The 21,554-nt window shown below is 47.7% G+C and overlaps 1 protein-coding gene across 1 annotated transcript in view; it reads left to right on the top strand.

The window, feature by feature from the left end:
* The window catches only part of LOC144262234 (uncharacterized), a 75,518-nt gene that overhangs the window by 20,829 nt on the left and 33,135 nt on the right, over window positions 1-21,554 (top strand). The window contains exons 2-3 of the mRNA XM_077811915.1: window positions 1,221-1,299; window positions 5,117-5,607. Coding sequence (XP_077668041.1) covers window positions 1,221-1,299; window positions 5,117-5,607 — 570 coding nt within the window. The remainder of the gene's footprint in view (window positions 1-1,220; window positions 1,300-5,116; window positions 5,608-21,554) is intronic.

Raw genomic sequence — 21,554 nt, 5'->3', positions numbered from 1 at the left:
GGGTGTTTTGGCTTTGGAGAGAAAGGTGTATATGCTGCATGGCCAAGTGTAAGGTCCTTTATGGAAGAGTCTATAGACCAGTGGTTCTCAAAGCCAGTCCACTGCTTGTTCAGGGAAAGCCCCTGGCGGGCCGGACCGGTTTGTTTACCTGCCGCGTCCGCAGGTTCGGCCGATCACGGCTCCCACTGCCCGCAGTTCGCCGCTCCAGGCCAGTGGGGGCTGCGGGAAGTGGTGCGGGCCAAGGGACGTGCTGGCCGCCCTTCCCGCAGCCCCCATTGGGTTGGAGCGGCGAACTGCGGCCAGTGGGAGCCGCGATCGGCCGAACCTGCGGACGCGGCAGGTAGACAAACTGGCCCAGCCCGCCAGGGCTTTCCCTGAACAGACGGCGGACTGGCTTTGAGAACCACTGCTATAGAACATAATAGCAAATGAGAACCTTTCTAAAGATCTTTTTCATCTGTCCTATAGGATTTAATTTGTTATAAAATTTTTGGGGGTTGGTTCTAAAAGGCCTATAGAAAGAATCTTTCTGTCATATTCCATAGGCTTTTGAGAGTAAATTTTAGACAGCCCTATGACATTTCTATAGGATCTAATTTATATCATCCCTGGTAAATTTCACTGGACTCTTCCAGAAAGTGTGGCATGGCATGTATGTTCTTAGGTGGTTCATGTGTTCCTAGAAGGAGAGGATGGGTGCGTACGTTGGGTGATTGGTGTAGGGCCATGTGTGTGGTTTGTAAGATGGTGTGGTTGTTGACAGGATGTGTGTGTGTTTGGGGGGGGAGTTGGTAGCAGCATGGTGTCTGTGTTGGTGGGGAGGAGTTGGGGAAGTGGGCGTACATGTGGGGTGGATGTGGAGACAGGTTACAGGGTTACAGGTGTGGTTACAGGGTGTGTGTGTTTGGGGGGATTGGGAGGAGGAGATGTGTTTGTGTTACGGGGACATGGGGAGGTGAGGTGGAAGCAGGTGGTGTGCGTTTGTACTGGGTTTCGGTAGCTGGGTACTTGTGGGTGGGGGTGGAGTTGAGGTTGGGAAGAAAGGAGGATGTTTACGCAGAGTGTCTGCATGGTGGCAGCGTGATTGTGGTTCATGGGGGTGAGGGGTGTAGGGTATGAGTGGGAGAGGTTGGGGAAGTGGGTGTGGGCAGCAGCGGTGCAGGGGGCATCAGATGTTTAATACCAACAATGAAACCTTCCCTTTCTGACTTGTTGCCTAGATCTCCTATCCCCCAAGTGATGAGGAGGACAGCGACGACTCTGAGGGAGAGAACCAGGAGCTTGCTCAGATCGACAGAGGTAAAGGGACAAGGAAATCAAGAAGATAAATCAGGGCTGCCATGGTGGAAGTGCATTTTGCCTTGACCCTCTGCCCTGAAGGAGACCTGCCTTCCAGTTCATATTATCCCTCCTGCACCACAGCCAGTTCTACTGTCCTGCCCGCATCTCCCTAGTGGATGCTTTGCGTATGCTCCCATCTCCATGCACATCCTCCTTAGCTTGACAACCTTTGCTCAGGAAGCCCTATGGGGCTGCTGGAATCAGCAGGGGTTGTAAACAGCAGCTCGCAAGGGTATCAATAGAAAGGATTCTTTTTAAGCTCCCTGTACATGAACAGGTCCCAGCCAGTGTACAAGTACACAATTGGACTAATTTCAGTTGTTCTCTTCGAGTGGCTTTAAGCCAGTCTTGCACCCACAGATTCTGAGACCATGCATAGACCTTCTCAGTCCCTGGAGTAAGACAGAGCAGCCTTGAAGTCAATGGGACTACTCACATCAATGAAATTGTGCAAGTGTTTGCAGGACCAACGCCGCAGTTCTGTAAGCTGTTCTCTAAGGGCTTGTCTGCACAGGGACCTACCTACTGCCTCTCGGGGAGGTGGAATAATGACAGCAATGGGAGAACCTCTCCCGTCGGCATTGGTAGTGTCTACACTGAAGTGCATAGTGGCGCAGTTGCAGTGGTGTGGCTGTGTACTGTAGGATTTCAAGTGTAGACAAAGCTCTTAATCCTCCTTTAAAAGGAGTGAAGAAAAAGTGAACTAATTCCTCTTTACTTTTGAATGAGGCTATCCACGTGGCGGGGTGGGGTTCATGCACTTTAACTTTACACCTTTAGTTAATTCAATTGAGAGTCCTTGTGGAGACAAGCCCTAAGTATCATTAACCTCCTGTTAAGGGCAGGGAAACAGTAGCTCAGGAGAAGGTCTCAGGGTAGGTCAATGGCAGAGCTTAGAACCCAGTCTTCTGGCTTCCAATCCAGAGCCCTATCTACTGGACAATGCTTTCTCTTCATAAGTTTCAGATAACAGACCTAGTTTTTATATAATATCATGTTACTCACAAAAAAGTACATTAAAAGAACATGATTAATGTTGCCAAGTCTAGCTCTCAGAAGATAGGAAGTGCTAGAAGTAAGATTGCGTGTGCTACATTAAATCAGTCCCGTTGGGGGTATGCATTATGAGACAGTTTTTAACTACATGAGCACATACTGTTTTTTTTCCACAGGACCCATTGCTCACTGAGTGCCCAGAATGTACAATGCTCACTGAAGGAGAGCTCTTCAATATTTTGGTTTCTCATCATTGTTGAGTGTTCATTATTTACTGCACACTCTTCAAACCTTGCTGTGAAGACACAATGATTCATTTCCTCCTGGGTTTTTCTATGGTGCTCATCACGACAGTATCAGAGTGCTTCACAAAGAGTAATGAATTTATTTTCCCAACACACCTGTGCCCCATTTGAGATACATAATACTTGATTTTTCAGCGAACTTATCATTGGATAGCACTTTCTATGTCCAAAGCACAGCTCCCATTGACTTCAATTGCAGCTGTGATGAGCACTCACTTCTGCAGATGAGATCCCAGGTTTTCAGGTCAGGCACCCAGAAGATGAGGAACACACAATTCATGGCCACCTGTGAAAAGTTTGGTTGAAGTGTTTTGCCCAGCACCACGTAAGAACTCTATGGCAAAAGCAGGGATAGAATCCAATTCTCTAGAATGGCATTCAACTGTCTACATCATGAGTTCACTCCTTCTCTTTGCATAATCCCCTGCCTTGGTCACTACACACCTGATTCTGTTGAAGTGACTGGACCTGCACTCCACATATGAGGCAGGAGTTGTATAGGCCACAGTCTTCCTCTCCTTCGCTACGCAATCATGATTCATCTCCAGAGCATGGTCGATCGTGTGCACTGAATGAGGCAGGGTCCTGTGGAAAAAATAGTGTATGTTCATGTCATTGAGACCATCTCATAAGGCACACACCAAGGGGGCCGACTTAAAGAAACACAGGCAACCTTACTTCTGGTGCTGCTTGACTTTTGCGAGCTTGGCTTTGCAACCCTTCATATGGTTCTTTTAACTTAAGTTGTTTTGGGGGTGCCATTTCATAGGTTTTCTGAAAAGAAACGGAGAAAACAGAAATTCCATCATGTGGCATCAGATTAACACCCATGTGGGTCAGCAGCTGGGCGGAACCTTGAGATCCACCAGTGAGACCACTGCCACATGGGCTAACAAAGTAACGGGTAGCAGCAGTAGCAAGTTGCCGTCCCCTCTGTGGACCAGCGTGAGAGGGGGATGAGACATGTGGCCAGTGGGTTTCATAGATATTCGCTGACAGAAAAGGAATGTGAGACTCAGGAATCTTGGGTTCCATTCCAGGCTCTAGAAAGGATTCCAGACTCTTCTGCCCATTTCCTCCCAAACTTGACCCCTTCTACCCCATACAGTCCTGTCTCTTCCCCGCTCTGGCTCCTTGTCCCACCCCATTCTCCTCACCTAGCCAATCCCTCTCTCCAGTCCCCTGGCTTCTCATCCCCTCCAAGTCTGGCTGTCCAGCAAGTCTTAGTCTCATCCCTCCAGACTGCTTGTCCCGCTCCCTGCACCCCATCTCCTTCCCCACGCTTTTCCTTCTGCCGGCTCCATGTATCAATCTTCTTGCTCAACCATTCCCAGTTTCTTCTCCCAGAAACTCCCAGTCTTTTTGCCCAAATAGTACCAGTCTCCACTTCTCCCAGACTCCTTGTCCTCACTTCTTTCTGCTCCCCAACTCTGAGGTCTGGCTCTTGGCCCCTCTGCATTTGAACAAGCAGCATCCATCTCCACACTGTCTGGACCCAGCAGGGGAGTCATTGAGAGCTCTCAGCTCCAGGGCATGGTCCACAGCAGTTGGAAGTGCAGGGGAAGTCTTGCTCAGCCTTCAACTGGAGCAGGCCCAGTGCAATGAAATCTCTGGAGAATTTAGCTGCAAAACTCTAGCAAGCCTCTGCTGAGCTTCTGTGAATTCATTTTTTTTGGGGAGGGAGTGTGCAAATCTGGGTGGATTTTTATGGGGAGGGCAAAAGGCACATGCCTGACATAAAGGGCTCCCCATGCCAAATTTTAACTCCCTGCTGTGCGAGGGCACTAGAGCTTCTCAAAGAAAAGGTCAGCAGAATTTTTTTAACACTGGCAAAACAAATGTGTTTTTCCCTAGCCTTGTTCTTGGAAACCAGTTGACCATTGTGGCTGAAGTTTTCTGGAAACATTCAGCCTGAGGTCGACGCCTGGCATAGAAAATTTTAGCACAAATGGTTAATGTTTGGCAAAGTTATAAGCAACTGAAAACAGGATCTAATAATGAAGTGTTCCGCGACTTTAATAATTGGAGGGGGGTTGGTAGTGCATACGTAGCTCAAAAACACCACTTCAGCTGTTAGAATCTCAGGAAAATTCCTTTAAATAACACTACTTTTAAGTCCCATATCATCTCACAGAGTCAGCCACTGGAAGGCAACGTCATCCACTTGTTCACACACACAAAACCAGCACATTATATAGGGACCCAGCTTTTTAATAGATTCAGGTGCTGAAATAACTGGTGTGTCAATACACTTGCTGTACAGTCTGTGTCCAACTGGTGGTTCTCCGGCTGGGGTCCAGTGAGCCAGCTTAAAGTTGAGCTGTGATCTGTGGACTTCCAGCCATATGCTAACGAGCAATTGAGGCGATTATTTGGAGGAGCAAGGAGGGGTGATCAGAAGCTAATGGGCCTGATTGTATAGCAGGTGTGATTCAGACCTGTTCTACCACTCACATTTCTCTTCCTTCCCTCAGAGAGAAGACGGAATTGCGCACTGACCCCTCTTGCGACCAATCAGCTCCAGAACCAGGAGAATCAATGCTGTAAGGTCCGGGCCCTTTTCCATGCTAGCCTGGATCGCCACAGCTCAGAAGAGGAATTGGAGCGCATCAACCGAGAGTTTGCCACCGAGAAGCGGAAGTGGTCTCAGGTCAGCAGGCTTTCTTGCTGCGGTGACAGCAACAACACGTCCTCCAGTGACGAGGAAGTGAAGAACTTGTGTGGCATGTCCTTCCGGCCCGTAGTGGAACAAGCCGATGGTCTGCATGCTAGCCCCAGCCCCGTGCTGTTCAGTGCCTCCCCTCCTAAGAGACTCCAGCCCCTGGTGCGGAACCCAGCCTCCAGGCCTCTGATATTCACAAGTGTTGGGGCCGGCTTTGAGCAAGTCATGCCTTGTAAGAGACACCGGCAAGGCTACGGGGACAAAGTCAGCAGACCCAGCCTTGACCTGGAAAAAATGCAGCAGGTAAGTCAGCTTCACACAGGAAAAGTCAGCAGTTCACAGGGGAGAGGCAATGCTTGATTTAGTCCTCAATGGAGCACAGGGATCTGGTCTAACAGGTGATTATAACTGAACCCCGCTTGGTAATAGCGACCATAATATAATTACGTTTAACATCCTTGTGGGGGCAGGAGGGAAACACCAAAGAACACCACCACAGCAGCATCTAACTTCAGAAAGGGGAACTGCACAAAAATGAAAAGGCTAGTTACATGGAAATTAAAAGGAACAGTCACAAGAGTGAAATGCCTGCTAGCTTCATGGAAACTTTTTAAAAAACACCATAATAGAAGCTCAAATGAATTGTATACCCCAAATTAAAAAGAGGACCAAAAATGACACCATGGCTAAACAACAGAGTAAAAGAAGCGGTTAGAGGCGAAAAGGCATCCTTTAAAAATTGGAAGTCAAATCCTACTGAGGAAAATAGAAAGGAGCATAAACTTTGGCAAGTCAAGTGTAAACATATAATTAGGCAGGCCAAAAAAGAATTTGAGGCGCAACTAGCAAAAGACTCAAAAACTAAGCAAAAAATTTAAGTACTTCCAGAAGCAGGAAGCTTAACAAACAACCAGTGGGGCCACTGGATGATTAAGATGCAAAAGGAGCACTTAAGGAAGACAAGGCCATTGCGGAGAAGCTAAATAAATTCTTTGCATTGGTCTTCACTGCAGAGGGTGTGAGGGAGATCTCCACACCTGAGCCATCTTTTTAAGTGACAGATCTGAGGAACTGTCCCTGATTAAGGTGTCAGTGGAGAAGATTTTGGAACAAATTGATAAATTAAACAGTAATGTCACCAGGACAAGATGGTGTTCACCCAAGAGTTCCGAAGGAACTCAAATATGAAATTGAAGAAATACTAACTGTGGTATGTAATCTATCACTTAAATCACCTTCTGTACCAGATGACTGGAGGATAGCTAATGTGATGCCAATTTTTAAAAATGGCTCCAGAGGCGATCCTGGCAATTACAGGCTGATAAGTCTAACTTCACATGAAGTCAAGCAATGTACAGAGTTACTACCCCTACCTCAGCGGCAACCAGGCCAGTTGCATCATCAGTCCATCCCTCTTCTCCTCTCTAGAATTTTAGATCCGTGGCCAGCTAGGACTTCTTGTTTGAGGTAAAGGCTCCATTAGCTGTACTGACTCTGTGTGACACAGTTGAGCAGTCCTGATTTCCATCCATTAAGAGGGCGGAGGGGACACAGCCACGCTAGCCAGTTCATTGTGCTATAGAGAGCCAGATTCAAGTCGGTTGACTTCAGTGGAGTTATAGCTACTATTTCCAGGTCTTAGGTTCACCCACAACGCTCAGTTATTCAGAGGCAGGGATTGTTGGTAGCCCAGTCTTGTTTTTAAGTCTCATTGTATGAATAAATGTAGTTCTGTAAATCAGACAATTTGGATCCCTTTCTAAATGTTTTGGACTCTTGAGCCTACTTTTTCACTGACTCGTATGGGTTTTACTCAGGTGTAACTATTGACTTAAATGGCATTGCTCCTGATTTCACAATGTAGCAGGATCAAGACATATAAATCACTGGATCTTGCACTGACTCTTATTGAGTATAAATAAACTTGGTATTTATGGGCTGGATAGATGTCCTGCTTCTGGAAGGACTGGCTGTTCTGTTGCATGCCTGTTTGATCTGTCTCTTTCACTAGAATATTATTCCAGTGTTGAGTATCTGAACTCTCACTTTATTATTTGCTTTTCTTCCTACACTGATGTAGTGTCAAGTTTTTAAAATCCCACCAGGTGGAAAATGGGTGTCATATGCCTCTGGACATCTGGTGACCCTAGTGGAGTGCAGTAGGTTAAGGACAGAGCCTCTTATTTTAATTCTGAATTTCCTGCCTTCAGGCCTCTAACTCAGACTTTTCCTGCTCTGTTTTTTGCCTTGGTGTACTGAATTTAGCCTTGTTAACAAGGCCCCTTTTCAACTTGTGTGAGGGTCCCTCTAAAAGAAAGATCAAATTTGTTCTGTATCTTTAAAAAAAATACAGAACAAAGGGCCCCTTTTTCCATTGTCTCCAAGACATCATCACCCCTATCACAATAGCTGTCCCTCTCTATCACGGCTGGCATCATGTGCTCCATGAATGCATAATGCCCAGCCTCGTGATTTCAGCACATTACCCCCATCCGCCCACCTCTCTGCCCTGCTCAATGAGCAATTAATGACAGAACATTCAGAGGGCCCAATTCTGTACTCCTGGTGCACCCAAAACTTCCACTGATGCCTACAGAAGTGTTAGCTGGGCAAGGAGCACAGATCAGGGCCCTGCATAGTTAGAGAAGAAAAAACAGAAGAGCCAGTGCTCAGCTGAGCAAAATGTGTCCGTTTCGGGAGGTGTGTGTATGTATGGTTGGAGGGACTGGGACCCTTTCTTGGGACCTGACACATGTCTCTAATCTCAGAGTCAGGGGCATGAATTGGTTCTTCCCATGGTCACTGCGCAGCACCATGATTACGAGTGTGCGTTGGCAAAGGGTGAACTTCAAAAGGGTTGGAGGCTCCTTCGATTCAGCTTCCCAAACTGCTGAGGCTTTTCAGAACCCGTGAAGTGGAGCTGGGGAATCTTGCAGAAACAAGCTTCTTCCTGCTTCCAGCGAGGATGGAAGTTCCACTGGACAGGCCTTTTCCACAGTAGTTCCTCTCCGCTCGGATCACAGCATGAGAACTGGAGGAGGAGAGTAGGCTGGAATTATTTTGAACATGATGTTTTTGTTTTTTTAATGAAACATTTTGCAAGTTGCCGTTTTAGAATTTTTTTATGACTCTCTTCAAAGAAAATTTGATTGAGAACATTATTGACGCTTTTCATTTTCAGAAACCCCAGGTTTTGGTAAATGAAAAACTTCAATAATGGTTTTGATTTAAAAAAAAAAGGGGTGGGGAGGAATAAAATGGGTCAGTCCATCTTGACACCTGCGAAATGGAAACAATTTTGAATTTTTTCACAAATTTATTTTTAAAAATATTGAACATAAGCTAACCAAACACTTGCAGACTTAGAGCTTCATGATCACAGCTCAGAAGGGCTGTCTGGCCTCTAATTTATGCCCTCGTTGGTTGCTACTTGTGCCCGGTTCTGCAGGACAGACCCAGGTCCAGGGAAACTCCCTTGTGTTCTGAGGATTGGTCTAAAAGCACCAATGAAGGGTGGCTACTGCCAGAAAAATCCGTATAGAAGTAACATGATTGAGTGGACTGTTGAGGCCATGTCTACACTACAGCGACTCAGTTACGGCACCATACACTTCCTACAGCAATGGAAAGGGATTTTCCATCACTGTAGGAATTCCACCTCCATGAGCGGCAGCACCTACATTGACAGAAGCATTCTTCTGTAAGCCTAACAGTGTATACAATGGAGTTTAGGTTGACATAGCTATGGTGCTCAAGGGTATTTATTTTTCATGTGCCTGAGTGCTGTAACTGTCAACCTGACTTTTAAATGTAGACCAGGCCTTAGTTTCCCCCACTCATTTCAGATTCACTTTGCTTCAGCTAAATCAATGATCTTGTGGATTAAGACACTTGGCTGGGACTTTGGAGATCTGATTTCTGTTCCTGCTCTGCCACAGACTTCCTGTTTGACCTTGGGCAAGTCATGTAATTTTCCAGTGCCTCAATTCCCCATCCATAAAATGGGAATAACCTAATAACCCTTTCTTTGTCTGACTTGACTCTTTAGATCGCATGCTCTTCAGGGCAGAGACTGTCTCTTTTAATATGATATGCTTGTATAGCACTTGGTGCAATGAAGCCCTGGTCTCTGGATACTGGTGTAACTCAAATGAGTAGTAATAAAAATGGCCAGGAGTTGCAGATGCCACCTGAGCTTTGAACATCAAGCTGTTCCTTCTGCCTTGTTCATTATCTTTACTAATACACATTCAGCCAGCAGAATGTAGCTGATGCTTTTGTTTGATGCAAGGAGGAAAATAAGCTGGCTTGCTTTCCCCTGGCTGCACTGGGTCTGCACGGCCAGCAGTGGGTGCTGGAAGTTGGCAGGTAGGACTCAGACAGGCAGGGAGCAAAGATGTGGGGCTGAGCAAGAAGGAGCCTGTTTTTTTGGTGGAGTGGGGACTGCATGGATTAGAGGCAGAGGTGGGATGTTGAGTCCTTCACCTCTATGTCAAACCCAGTCTAGGTTGAATAGTGACACAAAGTGGATCCAGACAGTTGCTTGGGTCTCTGTGAAATGAGATGGTGAGTCTCAGTCCTGTTCCCAGTGTCCAAAGAAATTGACACAATTGGCCACTCCCTGGCAGTCTCTGAAGAGAGGCCAAGGACTGGCTAGTTAAGCAATCTGGGGCAGGGACTATCTGTTTATTCTGTGTTTATACTATGTGATGGGGCAAGGCCAGATGACTAAAGTAAAGTAACGGGAGACAGATATATTAGCCACAGGCTAAACAAATCCCTGTTACCAGAATAAGCAAATGGCAGCTGCTCCAGGTCAATTAAGGCACCTGGGGGCAATTAAGATCTTTCCAGAAGGCAGGGAGGACAGCTAGGTTGATTGGGACACCTGAAGCCAATCAGGGGCTGGCTGAAACTAGTTAAAAACTTCTCAGTCAGGTGAGCACGCGTGTCAGGAGCTGTAGGCGGAAGTTGCGCTGTTGGAGAAACTGAGTGGTACAAACCATATCAGGAAGAAGCTCGAGGAAGTAGAGCCTGCTGTGGGGAAGCAGCCCAGGGAATTGTACGCGTCCTGTTTCTAAAAAGTCAGCTACCATAGCTGATACTATTAGGGTCTCTGGGCTGAAGCCCAGAGTGGAGGGTGGGCCCGGGCTCCCCCCTTTGCCCCCCTGATTTACCACTGAGACTGGGAGACAACAGAGACTGTGCAAGGGAGGGTAGCTTCTCCTCACCTCCTTTTCTGGCTTATGATGAAAATGGCTCAGTAGGCTGTGACCCTTGTCTCTAGAGAGAGAAGGGCTACGTGGAGGGTCACAGTGAGCCTCTGAGGCCAGCGAAATCTGCCAGGAAACACGGTACCCACGGAGACAAGGACAGAGCTTTGTCACAACAATGTCTAGCACAACAGGGTCCTGGGCCCTGGTGGGGGGAGCTCCGAGATGCTACAAGAATACAAATAATGGACTTTGAGTCTGAATTCCCCTCTCTCCTCTGGAGGTATGGTGCCCCTGGTTCAGGACTGATACACATTTATGAAGTATAGTGTATGGGGGAAGCTTGCCCTGCTGCTTCTCACACCTTACCGGTCCTGTAGATAACCAGAGGACTCTGGCCTGGCCTCTCAGTCTAACCTAAACAGGTGGAGTTTTAAAAGAAAATCATTATGGGCAGGTGTCTGGCTATCCCTTCCCAGCATTACATCACAGCGTGATGGTGCCGCATAGTGCCATAGCAACGAGCTTGGACAAGTGGCAGCCCCATTCCCTGCCATGCCTGGCTGCCACACAGTCTCTGCCTTTTGGAGCTGGCATGATGCGGTCAATAAACTTTCTTTGCTACTGCAAAGGATTAAAAAAAATTAGCCCAGAAGATCTTTTTCCATTCTTTCTTTTAATTGGGCTGAAATGCCCCGGCATACGCAGGCACACACAGCTCCAGTGAATAGCCGGTCCAGCTGCCGTCTGATCATTGTCTTTGGGCAGCGTCCATGCCAGCTGCATGCATTTCAATGAGGGTTGTGCATGTCCCTGAAAGGCTGGGGCTGCTGTTGGCCTCTGGGGTTGGGTGCGGTGTTTATTTGGAACTCCCAAACTCTGGGCAAGTCAGTGCACCTCAGTGCCTCAGTTTCTTCATATATCAAAGGGGATAATATCTAACTCCCAGAGGGTGATTTGGGGTGTAATTCATTCCTATTTGTAAAGTGCATTCCAATCCTCAGATGCAAGGGGCTATAGAAGAGGAAAACTTATCCGGTGTTTTCATTTGGAGCGTATCCTAAGGGAGAAATGGAGCTCCCCCTGTTGACTTTGTATCCTCTCTGGCGGGCGGACAAACCTTCAGTGTGTGAGCAAACCAAGCTGGGAGGAGGGCCTAGTGATATCATACCAAATGTGAAGGATCTGAGAAACTTCTGCTCCACTGACTACTCAAGGCAATCCTCTCCTCTGGACTTATCCACAAAATCCACCCTTTAGCTCCTTTGCTCCAGCTTCTGTATGGCTGCAGGTCACATTGCCATTCCTTTCTCCTGCTGACGAATACTGGCATTTCAGGTGGAATGAACCTGCCATGTGGGGCAGCACTGAAAGCTCACTTGGCCCTCATAACGGTCATATGAAGGAGCAGAGAAAGAGTGGGAAGCGTGTGCGTGTGTATGCATGTGTCTGCCCCAGTGTGATGGGAATTCGGCACCCATTTAGCTCTGGTTGCTGAGCTGTAAACATGCAGCTGACTTCACTGCATTAAGTAAAAGGGGACTGCGGGATGGTGGTGATTTACAAATCCCCATGGCGGCTGGGGCTTGCCCTTGTCTGGTAAATGGAGACCGGAAAAGCAGCCTCTGGACAGAGAAGGCTCTAGAGGTCACCAGTCTGAATCAAGCCCAGGTTGTTAATGACTGAAAATTATTACCGTCTGCTGCAGAGGCCCTGCGAGCCCATTGGGAGCCCTAAGCAGGAGTATTTTTGTGCCTCTCCAACACATACTAAATAGTGAATGGGGGCCCCTTTGAGCTGCTCGGGATCCGGCCTAGACTATTGCTTAGAATGCTTATCTGCTGGCTCTTTTGAGCCCTTCGTCGCCTGCTTGATGGATCCTGCAAAACAGCTGCCACAGTTGGTGCTAACTTGCCACTACCTATGTTGCTCTTCTTTTGTGGTTAAGTGGCGGACTTCAGTCTCCAGGGCCATACATCACGAAATTTCCTGGCCTGAGTTTTGCAGGTGCTCAGACCAGATGAGCCCAGTGGTCCCTTCTGGCCTTAAAAATCTATGAATCTAGCCCCAACAGCTTCTATTGGTTTCAGTGGAAGTTGTGATCATTCAGCAGCTCTGAAAATCAAGCTGTTGACTGGGTGGCATAATGATAGGCACTGGAGTTTGAAAATGTGGGCCTTAGCTGCTGTTGTGTCTAAGTGCTGCTCTGCTTCCTAGTTGGAGCCATATCATGAAAAACCACAACAGCAGCAGCCTGATCCCCAGGGCACCATCAGTGTCCTGATTCCTGCTTTTCATAACCCTCTGGCCTCTGCAATTATGGAATCCTGGATTCCCCGCCAAATTGCATCTTGCAATTCTGCCTTATCACAATGGGGGAGTCTCCTGCCGCTCTGTGCTCCTTCCCCCAGCCAACATTCTGGGATGATATGCCAGGCACAATAAGGGGTTCAGAGCATTATGGGTGGGGCGGGGGGGGGGCTTGACTGCTGTGAGGCAATCCTAGGACTGTAGCAGTTTCGGACTGAAAAGATTTATTAGCTCATCCGATCCGTCAAGCCCACAAAGAACTATAGCCCTGCAGCAGAGAAGGGATCAGACATTACCACACTCGCTGCCCATGAGGAATGGCAGATCATTCCCATTCTCTCTCCCGCCCCCTGTCTCTGTTTCCCTGGAGGAGGCAGGGAGATAGCGGCTGTTCTGTCCTCTTGGTCCAGTGTTTACTGGAGAGAATCTCTGGCTCTGTGCCGTTGGAGCTAACGTCTGGTTTGCTGATTAAGACATTTATAGAGTCCGTGTAGGCAGAGAGCAGGGGAGGGAGGGAGGGAGGGGTGCCATCTGAGAACACCCAGGCGCTGGGAAGTAGAGAGAGGCTCAATGGGGAGGGTGTGGGCACCCCCACCCTGCCTCTGAGGAGGTGATTATAATTCTGCCAGCCAGCAGCTATCTCTCTCTCTTCCATTGTGCCCTGTGAGTGCGCTGTGGATGGTTATCATCATGGAATGCCTGGCAGATGTTTTCTGTGCAAACACACATGACAGTGGAAGCTCTTGTATGCTGGCACGGCTGGTTGAATTGGAGTAGGAGGAGAGCTGCTTCTCAGCTAGAGATCAGCCACTGTTCTGCAGGAGCTGCAGCTCGCTTTGATCAGCAAAGCTGCCTCTGAGCATGGGTCACCACGAATCCTTTGGTGCGTCTCCACCTCAGTGACTCACCGTTCATAACTTCTCCTGCAGCTCTGATTGGCAGTGCCTCCTGCTGTTCCAGTCGTGGGCTCCCTGCACGCAGCTCTCTGGGTGCACATCAATAATCCTGATTTGTGAGCACCCCTCTGCTCTTCCAGTTCCTGCCCCCAGGTCTGCTCTGCTATTGCCCCTCAGTGCTGACTTGGAGCAGCTGCTGCTGCTCCATGTCTAGGTCTCCTTATAGCTGTGCTGCTAATGAACCCAGTTCCCACCTTCTAGCATCTCCTGTTATTCCAGCCACAACTCTACCAGGGCACTTCAGTCCTGATGTGGAATACATTTGCTATTCCATTCCTAGGCCCACACATCTCTGCTACTGTCCCTCAGTGCCTTCCTTCTGGTTTAGGTCCTGGCCTATCCTGAGCCAGTTAAGAGTTGCCTTTGTCATACACGCAATGGAAGCAGGCTGAAAGAGGATGGGTGGGTGAGTCTCTGCATGGGTGCCTCTGTCAGGAAAAGACAGCTGTGCTTCCATCTTGTTCTCCCTAAGGGACCAGCAACACAGCATCGCCTCCTCTGTGCTCTCCGTCCCTGTGAGCTTGTGCAACTGAGAAACCTGCACAGTGGATATAGCTGATCTGAGCGTCATGCTATCATACCACCACTCTTGCTGTTATCAGCTAGCAGGAGCAAACTCACGTCTGTTCCTTCTGGGAGCATCTGGAGCCTGTTGCCCTGATGAGCTCCTGCTTTGGTTCCTGACTGAAGGCAGGATTGGGCGTCTCCTGAGGGAGCAGGAGTCAGTCTCCTGAGATCTAGTGGTCACCTACCAAGCGGGAGGTTACACTTGGATTAATAGTCCCAGTCGCTCCTTCCCCAGGACAGCAGAGAATGGGAAACAGTAATGCATTCAGCCCTCATGGAGAAAGGCAGTGACCCAACAGCAACCCCTTCCGGCTACGTAATGGCGGCATCAGCAAGTCCCCAAGAGAGTCTTGTTCAGTCCTCACGATGCTTGTGGCTGCATTGCAGGGCATTGAGAAGGGAAGGAAATCGGATGTGCATGGGCTGGGGGAGAATGAGTTGAAGGGTATAGAGACCCAGAGGAGCCCACTGAGGAGCAAGAGAGGAAGCCATCTGGGGTGTATTGGGATCTTCAAAGAGACAGTAATAGCACCTGGCATCAGGGACACTAAACTGTGAGCCTGAAGTTGAAGTTACTGGCTTTTAATTGGGGTTGGCAGGCTGGCTGGAAACCTTTCCAGCCCTGCTGTCTGGTGCTCTGGCTGCAGGCCAGAGGGAAAGGAGGTCAGATGGGCACATTGGCATGGATACTTCAGAGATGATCCAGCACAGGGCAATGTCTGGAGTGTTTCCAGTATCTATGATTGGTCTGGAGCTGAAATGTATATGTGCCTCTAAGGACCAAATCCGTGAGATGGGGTGGTCTAGCCCAAGTTACTGGTGAGAGGTGGCCTGGCCTGGCTGGTGAATGGCATGTGACTTTGCCCCCGAGCAAAAAGACAGGCCGCTCACTAAGAGGCTGTTGGGGAATCTGCATGGGGGAGGAGCGTGCTGGGGTCTGAACCTTAAGTGTCTTTGTCACTCAGTCATATTGTTGCATATGGCAGGGCTTGGCAAAGCCTGACTCCTCCTCCTCCTCCTCCTCCGCTGGGTGCTTGTCTGCCAGTTCTGGAATTGTCCGTGTTGGACTGGCAGGTCGTGTACAGGCCAGACAGGTTCTTGGGGGTGGGGTTGTAAGTCAAGGGCTGTCCTAACACAAAAGTGACTTGATGAGGAACGAGCAACTTTCACTGCGTGGACGCAAGGCTGGATCCTTAGGAGCAGCGGTCCACTGGGATTTCCCTCCTACTTCTCTTTCAGATAGCTGGGTGCTTCCTTTCTGCAGAGGGTTTCCCAAACGCGTTCTTTCAACCCAGCCCAGGAGGACAATGCCAGCTTTCTTCCTGGCTTTGGACTTGCCCCAACTGGCTCTGAGGGCTCTGGTGGATTAAAAAGTTTTGCTGGAACTTGTTTGTACTTTCCTGCAGGACAAGTTAGTAGATGCTGCTTGGGAATGTACAGATGGGGTCTGACCTGTGCACTATAGGTCTTGGATAGAGAGAGGGGAGGGTTGGGTTATCCCACCAACATTCTCCTTGGCATATCAAGGCTAGGAAGACAGCTAGGATTCTGAATGGACTGTTTGTCTCCCGGGCCCAACCCACCCTGGTGTGGGTGCTTCATTGTGATGCAAATACCGCACGTTTTCTGCACACTCCTTACTGCACTGTGGGAGTGGGAGAGGGCAGGCAGCTCCTCCATATGCTGTCGCTACCCATGTTGTTTTTGTTCTGTGGGTGAATCAATTTCAGTTTCCAGGCCTGGAAAGCCACACCTTTTGCTAGCATTGAAAGCCCGAGCCCCAAATGGAATCCCCAGGGGAAAGCATTTGATGGCTGAGGACCAGGAGGTGTTTGGGCAATGGAAGGCACGTGGCTGTTGGAACATGCTCAGCTATTCTCCACATAGTTCGGCTAATCCAATATTAGTGTCAGTGATATGTTGCACTTTGGCTTGCATCCGAGGGTTTCAAAGCACTTTACGCTCATTAATTAAACCTCACAACACCCCTGTGTTAGTGTGTATCTCCATTATATAGATGGGGAAATTGAAGCAGAGAGGTTACGGGCCAGATTTTCAAGAGACCAGCTCCTGTTTAGGCACCTAATTCAGTGGCCAGACTTTTGAGAGGGGAGTAGTGGGAGCTGGCCGCTGAGTGCTCTTGGCTGTAAGTGACTTGCCCAAAGTTACACAGAGTTGGTGGCAGATGTGGGAGCAGAACCCCAAAAGACATATCTTTGCTCTAGTCATTATACCCTCTCCCTCCAATAGCACCCTCCTGCACTTAACTGACAGCACCAAGCATTACTGCAATGAGACATGACACAGATGTGTCTGGATCATGTAATCTCCCCATGGAGAGATCCTGGGTGCAAGAAGAGCAGGGAAGCGAGGGAGAGACTGCGGCTTGGATATGGAAGCGGTAGAAACAGGATGGTCTCATGATGATATGGGATTAGCAAGTAATGCCAGGCTTTTGCACTCCCCTTGTGCCACAACAGAATTAGAGCGACTTATTACAGAGCTTTCCTGTGCCAAGTTTGAGAGTCTCTGTTGTTCCAGTTCGATGGGCAGGACTGGGTGTGCCATCGGTCCTGTAACTAGTGTTAATACTCTAGGAAATAATCTTTTGGAAAAGCTTTGGCTTGGGAGTCTGTGCAGCCCAGCTGTTACTAGCACAGCTGTCCTAGCGTGGGCTGAGTTCCTAACTTAGATTTTTCCGCCTTAACTCTGAGTAGTCCATCTCTTGTTGGTTCAAAGGAGACTTTTAAAGTTACAAAACTGCACCTTTGTGGGCCTATCTTGCCTTTCTGGCACCCATTGAAATCAGTGGGTGTTTTGCATTCAGGACTGGGACCTTTGTGTTTGAACCCCTAGGCTGAGATTTTTAAAGCCTTCAATGTTGGTCTAACTCTGCTCCCCCTGGAGTTAGGCTAATGCTGAGTGCCTTTGAAAAATCTCACCCGGCTCTATTCCCGTACACATAGCTCTTTGGTGAGCTGCAGTTAATGTGGAGAAAGGTCAAGGGTTTAAAGGAAAACCCCTGGAAAGCAAAGTGTAGTTTTAAAGTCACGCATCGAGAAAATGTATAATTTCTGCTGGCTAAAGGGAAGTGAAAAAATAAAAATTGGAGAGTAGAGCTGGGAGATCTCCCCCCCATACCCTTCATGCCTATTTCTTATACAAGTGGTCTCACATAGGAATGAGCTTGCAAAGCTTGGAGTTCTCCTAAGGGTTGTAGGAATCCTGTAGTCTGTGTTGTAAAATCTATGGCCATGCCTACGCCAGGAAAAAAGGTGTGTTTTTTACAACGAGATAGTTAACATTGTAAAATCCTAGTGTAGCCAGGTCAACCTGTAGTTTTACCTCTGTGTAGCTGGTTAAGGTGAACCCTACTTGCCCAGGTACATCAAGGTAACACTACAGCTTGCCCTGCCTATATTAGGATTTTATAACACGTTAGCTATTTTGTTGTAAAAACACACACTTTTCTTAGTGCAGATATCACTTTGGCTACTCCTGCAGAGTTTGCAAGCTCTGTAGGGTAGAAATCCCCTTGTACGTTCGCCAGATGCTCTTGCAGGCTTTGGCTTAACGGTGCATGGGGCGAATGTAGTATTCAGGAAGCATCTGGCAGGTTGGTAGATAATTTCTGAAGCTCATATAACTGGGCCTGCACTGTGGAAATGTGGAAATGTCTACAAAGTGAGAACACCTCTGATTTTGCCTCCTCCCCGCCCCGTTTCATTTCAAATACCTTGTCCAATTTTCCTGGATGGATAAATTCTGTGCTGCTGTAAGTTCACGCTTGTGACATTGCAGGCAGGGTGGTGTGGTGAAGCTGTTGGAGATCAGAGAGTATAATGAGGTTTATAATGGAAGGCTTGTTTCAGCCTTTACCTCTGAGGAGTCTAGTGTCACTCTGTACCGGAGAAAGAGAAGAGACACATGCACACCGATACAGAGAGAAAGAACACACTCTGCCTAGCTAGGTGAGAAGACTATAAGTTCAGCGTATCTTAATGCAAACCTCCAAAGCAAAGCTGGAGTGCTTTGGTCAGTACTCACTGCCTGACATGTCGCTGTGATATCATGATGGGCGCTATTTGGTTGTCGTTTATTTATAACACAAAGACACCATGTGCAAAGTGTTTTTAAAACATTCTTTCAGTTTAATCAGGGTTCTCATCATTCCCTAAATCACACCTTTACCCCTCTTGTCTCTTTTTGAAATGCTTTTTGGAGTGAGTCTAATTGTCAAGGATGGAATTGGTGCCACCTGGAAAATGCTTTCAGGGCTTTTGAAAAATACATTGTGCACTGATCAAGATAGTGATAGTACAGGATCCTCTTAAATATGCCTGTGTCTTCTCTGCAATTTTGATCATCACCATAATGTTTTTTCTGTAATATCTAACTGAGTCATCCTGCATGGTGTGCTTGAAAGGCATTTTATGTTGCCATAATCCTTCTCTTCTGCTCGCTACATTTTGCAAGCTCTCCAACTACAGGCAGATGCTCTGAATATTCTACAGGGAGACCTCAGAGATGGGTGAAACCATAAACCACAAGAGGTTGAAAAATATCAGGTTATTTTCCTCTCAGTGCGGCTGCTGGGTATGTGGTGGGGCTGTTGGGTGAGATAGAAAGCGGCTGGAGTTAGCAATTTTGAAACTTGCATACATCGCTCGTTCTGCAGTACAGAACTCTCCACTAAATTCAGCCACTGGTTTCTTTTGCCCTCCAAACTTCTGGATCCAAATCATGTGTATTAAAAGACATAGGCATGTGTGGCACGAGTTTATATATATATACATAAGCTCATGCCTTTTTTTATCCTAATGTCGTTAGGCATAAGGGCCAAACACAACTTGTGAAGTTCAGATTTGCATCTGTACTCTGACTGTTGCTATTATGGACTGGATCAAAATCTTGGCTCCAAATGCATCACTAAGGCAGCAGCTTGTTTCAGTCAAGGTGCTAGGAATGAATTTGCTTGAAAGAAGGCACTGACATACACTAAGATCACGAATGCAGAGGAGGCAGAAGTAGTTTCAAGAGAGGTCTGATGAAGTCCAAATGGATCTCTCTTGCCATAAGAAATTTAAAATGGTGTGACGTGTGGCGGCTGATGTGTGCTAACAGCCAGGGGCAAGGATAATTGCTGAAGCTCAGTCCTGTATGGGTTGAAGTGTGTATGTGGGTACAGGGAAGAGTGCTGCCTATTGAATTGCCCACTCCACTTCCTGCAGTATCTAGCTCCTGTTGGCCTGATTCTCCGCCACCGTGCACCACCTGCAGTGATTTAGAACGGAGCAAAGTGGATGTAAAATGCTACCCGATCCAAACAGTGCTTGGAGACTACAGTGATGAGGGCCATATACATGCAATGCATTGAAAGACAGACAAAGCGCTAAGGCGGTGGAATAGCAAGTCCGACGTGTTCCGTAGTGATTACTCAACCAGGTGCATGGTCTAGCCCTTTAGCACGTGAGATCAAACTCCATCACAGCCCAACGTGCTATTGCCACAGATGGGCCCTAAGCCTTGCCAGCTAGTGAAACGATCTTGATATGAAGCAGGTGCAGACAGGGTTCCGTTGCATTCAGGCCTCATGCAAGTCTTAGGAAGCCGAGCAACTGCTGGGGAGACTGTTCTGCAAGCACAGCGGTTAATTACGTGTCGTATAAATGGATTAGCTCACTGGAGAGTGAGATCCTTTTATCCTATTAGCCAGCCAGCAACTCCAGTGTGTTCCCCTGTGTCGTTATTATGTACATGGTGTTCAGAAGGGAATACGGGGGCAAGTGAATGGTGGAGAGCAAATGGGTTAGTCCAGTATTTCCCTCTGTTATTTATTATTTTATTTATTATTCTAGTCGTCGTCTTGTATTATTCTCATCCCCTGGTAGCTCATAATGCTATGAGAAGTAGTCCCTTCAGTCTGTTAATCATCCTGGCCTGTAATTTCCAATATTGTACTTATTTATGCAAAACTGTGCTCATTTGCATACACAAATGAAGTTAATCCTTCATAAAAAAGCCCTGGCATGTGAAGGTGAAAGGCTTTCTAAGACATTGATGGGCTGTCGTGACGTGGGTGCGTGTATGTTGGGAGGGAGGGATGGCGCTTAGAGAGATCAAGCAAACCCCAGGGTCTCAGCAGCGGCCTGTGTGTCTGTTTTATGCAGCCTTGTTTTGGCTTTGCAGAGCCCTTGATGCAGTCAAAATAATGAGCTTTTGCCTCTTCAAAGCTGCTCCACCACGCAGGCATTTAAATCTTAGGTGAAGATCAGATTTTGTGGGGGGGTTTGTTGACCCCCCCCCATAAATGGCTGTCTCCTGGGTTAGCAAAGCAGCCTGTGGCAACATAAACTTAGTGGGCTAGATCCTGAGCTGAAGATGGTCCTAAGTCACCTGAGGCTGCTGAAAGACCCCGGTGTAACTCAGAGCAATGTGAGGGCTACACTTTACACTGGCTGGAGAGGTCCCATATAGGGATCTTTGTGCTGATCAAGGATCTGCTGAACCAAATGCCAGTCCCATACCTGACAAACTCTTCATACACCCCTCATATGTGGGGGAGGGGAATGGAGGCAGGTGCCACAGAGCTTGCAATGCTGGTTTTATGCCACCTAGAGATACCCCTGTGCTAGCTGCCCCTTTAGGACAGCCTTCTGGCTGCTTTGAGCTGCCCCAGGGATCTGGCCCATTAAACACAAATACACAGTATTGTCCACCACGCGCATTCAAAAATTGTAAGTCACGGTCCAAAAAATCATGAGATTTCACAAACAGTTAACCGTTGGGTTGCTTTTATGTGTCTTCTAAGCCTTGAGGCTGCCCTTGCTTCTTGTTTTCTAGATTTTTGTCTGCAATCATAGCAGCTAGAAACTTACTTTAAAAAAAGTGAAAGCTGAAATTCTCATGCAATCTGTTGATTCCAGCAGCTGGGGCTTTAAGAAACAAAACACCTGATATTAGAAGGTGCTCAAAAAAATTGTGAGAGTTGACAGCAGTGAATACTTGAAACACCACTATAATGCTGGATTTAACAACATTCAGATTACAGGTTCCTTATTGCAAAAAGAAAAGGAGTACTTGTGGCACCTTAGAGACCAACAAATTTATTTGAGCGTAAGCTTTCCTGAGCTACAGCTCACTTCATCCTTACTGCAGGTGATGAATGAGTCAGAAAGGACCAAATCAGACCAGACTCTCAGAT

Source organism: Eretmochelys imbricata, chromosome 3, assembly GCF_965152235.1.
Source record: "Eretmochelys imbricata isolate rEreImb1 chromosome 3, rEreImb1.hap1, whole genome shotgun sequence".
Classification (NCBI taxonomy): Eukaryota; Metazoa; Chordata; order Testudines; family Cheloniidae; genus Eretmochelys; species Eretmochelys imbricata.
The sequence above is the reverse complement of the archived record's forward strand: the minus strand, read 5'-3'. Positions and strand labels throughout refer to the sequence as shown.